The 3,366-nt window shown below is 24.9% G+C and overlaps 1 protein-coding gene across 1 annotated transcript; it reads right to left on the reverse strand.

Annotated features, from left to right (window-relative positions):
- Positions 1–223: 223 nt before the first annotated feature.
- Positions 224–1,506, reverse strand: SRAE_2000298700 (26S proteasome non-ATPase regulatory subunit 11; the record flags this gene model as incomplete). Its single annotated transcript, XM_024654126.1, has 2 exons — positions 224–1,377; positions 1,434–1,506. 2 exons carry the CDS (start codon positions 1,504–1,506, stop codon positions 224–226), a joined length of 1,227 nt encoding a protein of 408 aa, XP_024507529.1.
- Positions 1,507–3,366: the final 1,860 nt, after the last annotated feature.

Here is a 3,366-nt window from a genome sequence, read left to right on the forward strand (position 1 = left end):
ATAGGAAAGAAAATCAAAGCTCTAGGAATAATTTTTTATGACAAGTAAAACAATAACATTGCTAGAGATTTTATACATGTCACTAGCTGACAGTTGCTTATCAAAAATAAAAATAAAAGACAACGTAAATATTGTATATTATGTAGGATATTACAAATCAAATTAAACATATGAGTTTTTACGTAAAATTTTACAAATAGTTAATAAATACTAAAAATCAAAATTAACGGATTTTCTTGGCACGTTCATACAAGACGTCTACGACTTCTCCAAGTGCATTTATCGTCTCAATAGCTGTTTGGTATGACGAGTTTACCTTTTCCTCTCCATGGATAGTTAAAATTCCGCAAGCTTGATTTAGACTACCACTAATCTTGTTGTCCAAAATCATTTGTGCCAATTTTTTTTCTACCATATCTGTGGGTAAATTTATTTTTCTAGCAATATATTCAATTTCCAAGCGATCGTAAGGTTCAATTATTCGGCACAAATCTTTCTCGAGCATTGCATCAGAAAGAACATTAAAGTGCTTTCTTACGACCAAGTCTGTTTGTAATTCATCCTTGTAACTCATGAAAGCATCGTTAAAATCGCGTAAGGAGCGTTTTTTAGCTGCATTTGCAACTGCTCTCATAGCATCAAGATCTCTTCCAGAATATTTAAGAGCCAACTTTTGTGATAATAAAGATTTAACATCGTCTGGTGAATCTAACATGACCTTGCAAAGAAGCATATATTTCAATGCTTTTAAAGCTTCAGATTTGTCATCAATAGAATCAAAGCCTTCGAAAGCCTCATAGAAATAAGAAAATCCTGTTTTAAAATCTTTTTCGTCTGCTGCATGGAGAATACCAGACATCATATCAAGGGATGCTTGCATCCTTGGAACGATATAAATGGCATTTGCTGTTGTTCTAGCTGAAGTAAGAGCAGCTCTTGATTTGGAAAAGTTTGACAATGAATAACAAGCTTTAGCTTCTTCAAGTTGTACCTCTACAATTAAATCTTTGTCATCCATCTTCTTTAATTCTTTTACTAATGTGTTAGATAATTTTAAAGCTTCATCATATTTTCCAAGATCATTGTATAATTTTACAAGTCTTGCCTGAAGAGACTGTCTCAAAAATGTCCTATTTTGTTCATTAGCCCATTGAATGCATTCTTTACAAAGATCAATCTTTATATCGCCATCTTGTCCTTCAATCATAAGACACATATCAACAAGTTTACGAACGATCATAGCTGCTTTAGCTTTTCCCAGAGACACGAGAAATGGACGAACTTTTTTTATCATAAGACGAAGATCGTCTGTTCTTCCTTTATCAGCTAACTCATTTGCAACTTCAATAAGAATCTCTTCCTCTTCTCTTTTAAACTCTAATAAAAATATTTAATATGTTATTCTTTTATTTTATAAAAAAAAAAAAACTTACCTTCTTTTGATTTAAGAATATCCTCACGAGATCCATCTCCAATGTGTTCAAGAATATTCTCAGTTAAAAGCATTATGAAAATTAGAACTTAGTGATTTACAAATGACAAAGTAATCTCTATGCGAATAATAATCATCAAAAATTGTATGAATAAAGTGTATACATATTCGTTGTAAGACATACGACAAAAAAGTACAAAACATAAAATATTACTGGAAAGCTCACAACAAAGAAATTATATTAAAAAGAATATTATAAATATAGTAGAAAAAATAATCAGTCAGGTGAATCAGGTGCCCGAAATCATGTGGTATTATTTTCTAGATAACCATTTTCAATTGTTTTATTATTATAATTATTTTTATCATATTATAAATTTTTTTTTTCATATACACATAGTTTTCAATAATACACATTAGATATATCTATGTATGTGCAATAAAAATTAGTAAATATGGATCATAACTAGAAAAAAAAAGAGATAAAAAAAAAATACTATACATTCAATTTTAATACTTAGTTTTAAACAAATAAAAATTGCCATATGATTCACACTAACTAACATATTTTTTCATATCCAAATGCATATATCAGAAAGATAACTTGATGAGGAAAAAAAAATATATCTTTTTAAAAATAGCAAGTCAACAGCTAATCTTTTCTTTGTCTACTGATTAAATTATTCAATATTCAAAAAAGCTTTTCAATTTAAAATACCTTTTTTATCATATACAAACCACAGTTAACTTTCTTTTCATATGAATATCAATTTCAAAAGTACCTTTTCTTTTTCCCTTTAATTCCAAATATGTAAAAGTTTTTATTATTTACAAAGCAGTTAGTGACTAAGTGAATGATTCAAAAATATATCGTTTTATGATTTTTTTAAAATGTATTTTTACTATCATTATATAAGAAAGTAAAATAAAATTTTTAAATAAATGGAATAATATTAAATAAAGTACTGTTATACTAATATAATTAATATTATTTATTATATAAATATTAAGCAAAATCATGTTTCCCTATACAGCATAAAATTATATTATTTTAAAGAAATAATGTCTTATTTGACGCGCATACTAAAATAAATTTTTCATTTCTCTAGTTTTTATATTATAATAATATTATCATTAACTATAATCCAGTATCGTCCATATAACCTAAAAATGTATGATTATTTTTTATAAATATAAAAAATAATTAAGGAATTTTCTTAACATCAAGGTAATAAATTATATAACATTGACAATTATTTAATTTAACTAAATATTTTCTTATTTTAATATATATATCATATACATATATATATTTTTATCATTATTTCTTTATATATTTAATTACTGTATTTGGTTTATAATTTACAATAAAATTATTTAAAATTTTTTGTCATTGGCCAGAAAAAAAAAAGTGTGAAAATATATTTAGATATGTAATAAGAAGGCGATTATGTATAATTAAGATAAAAGAGGTTTATAAAACTTTATATATCATTTATTATAACATTTTTTTTAATATATATTTTTTATAGATGAACAAGCGGGTCCATTTTATTTTACCAGTTCGACCACCTTCTGAGTGTCCGGGATTTTATATTGACAACGGAAACTTAAGTGACAATATTTATGACTATTGGAATAAACGATCGAAATCTCTAGGTCGTAACTTATATTTAAATGTATGTTTATTACTTAAAAATTAAATTTTTTTAATTTACTTTAACATTTTAACAAACGTTTTTTTTATGTTTTTTTTTTGGAAATAATTTAATTTCTAATTTTATAGTTATTTTATCTTTTCAATGTATTATCAAATTTTACTAATAAATTTAATTGTATAATTAAAAAGATTAGTTTAATTATATTGTTACTATTATTGATACAAATATATTTGTACAATTTCTTTCTACCAGAGTATAACTTTGTTTTACCTT

The sequence above is a fragment of the Strongyloides ratti genome (assembly GCF_001040885.1).
Source record: "Strongyloides ratti genome assembly S_ratti_ED321, chromosome : 2".
Taxonomy (NCBI): Eukaryota; Metazoa; Nematoda; class Chromadorea; order Rhabditida; family Strongyloididae; genus Strongyloides; species Strongyloides ratti.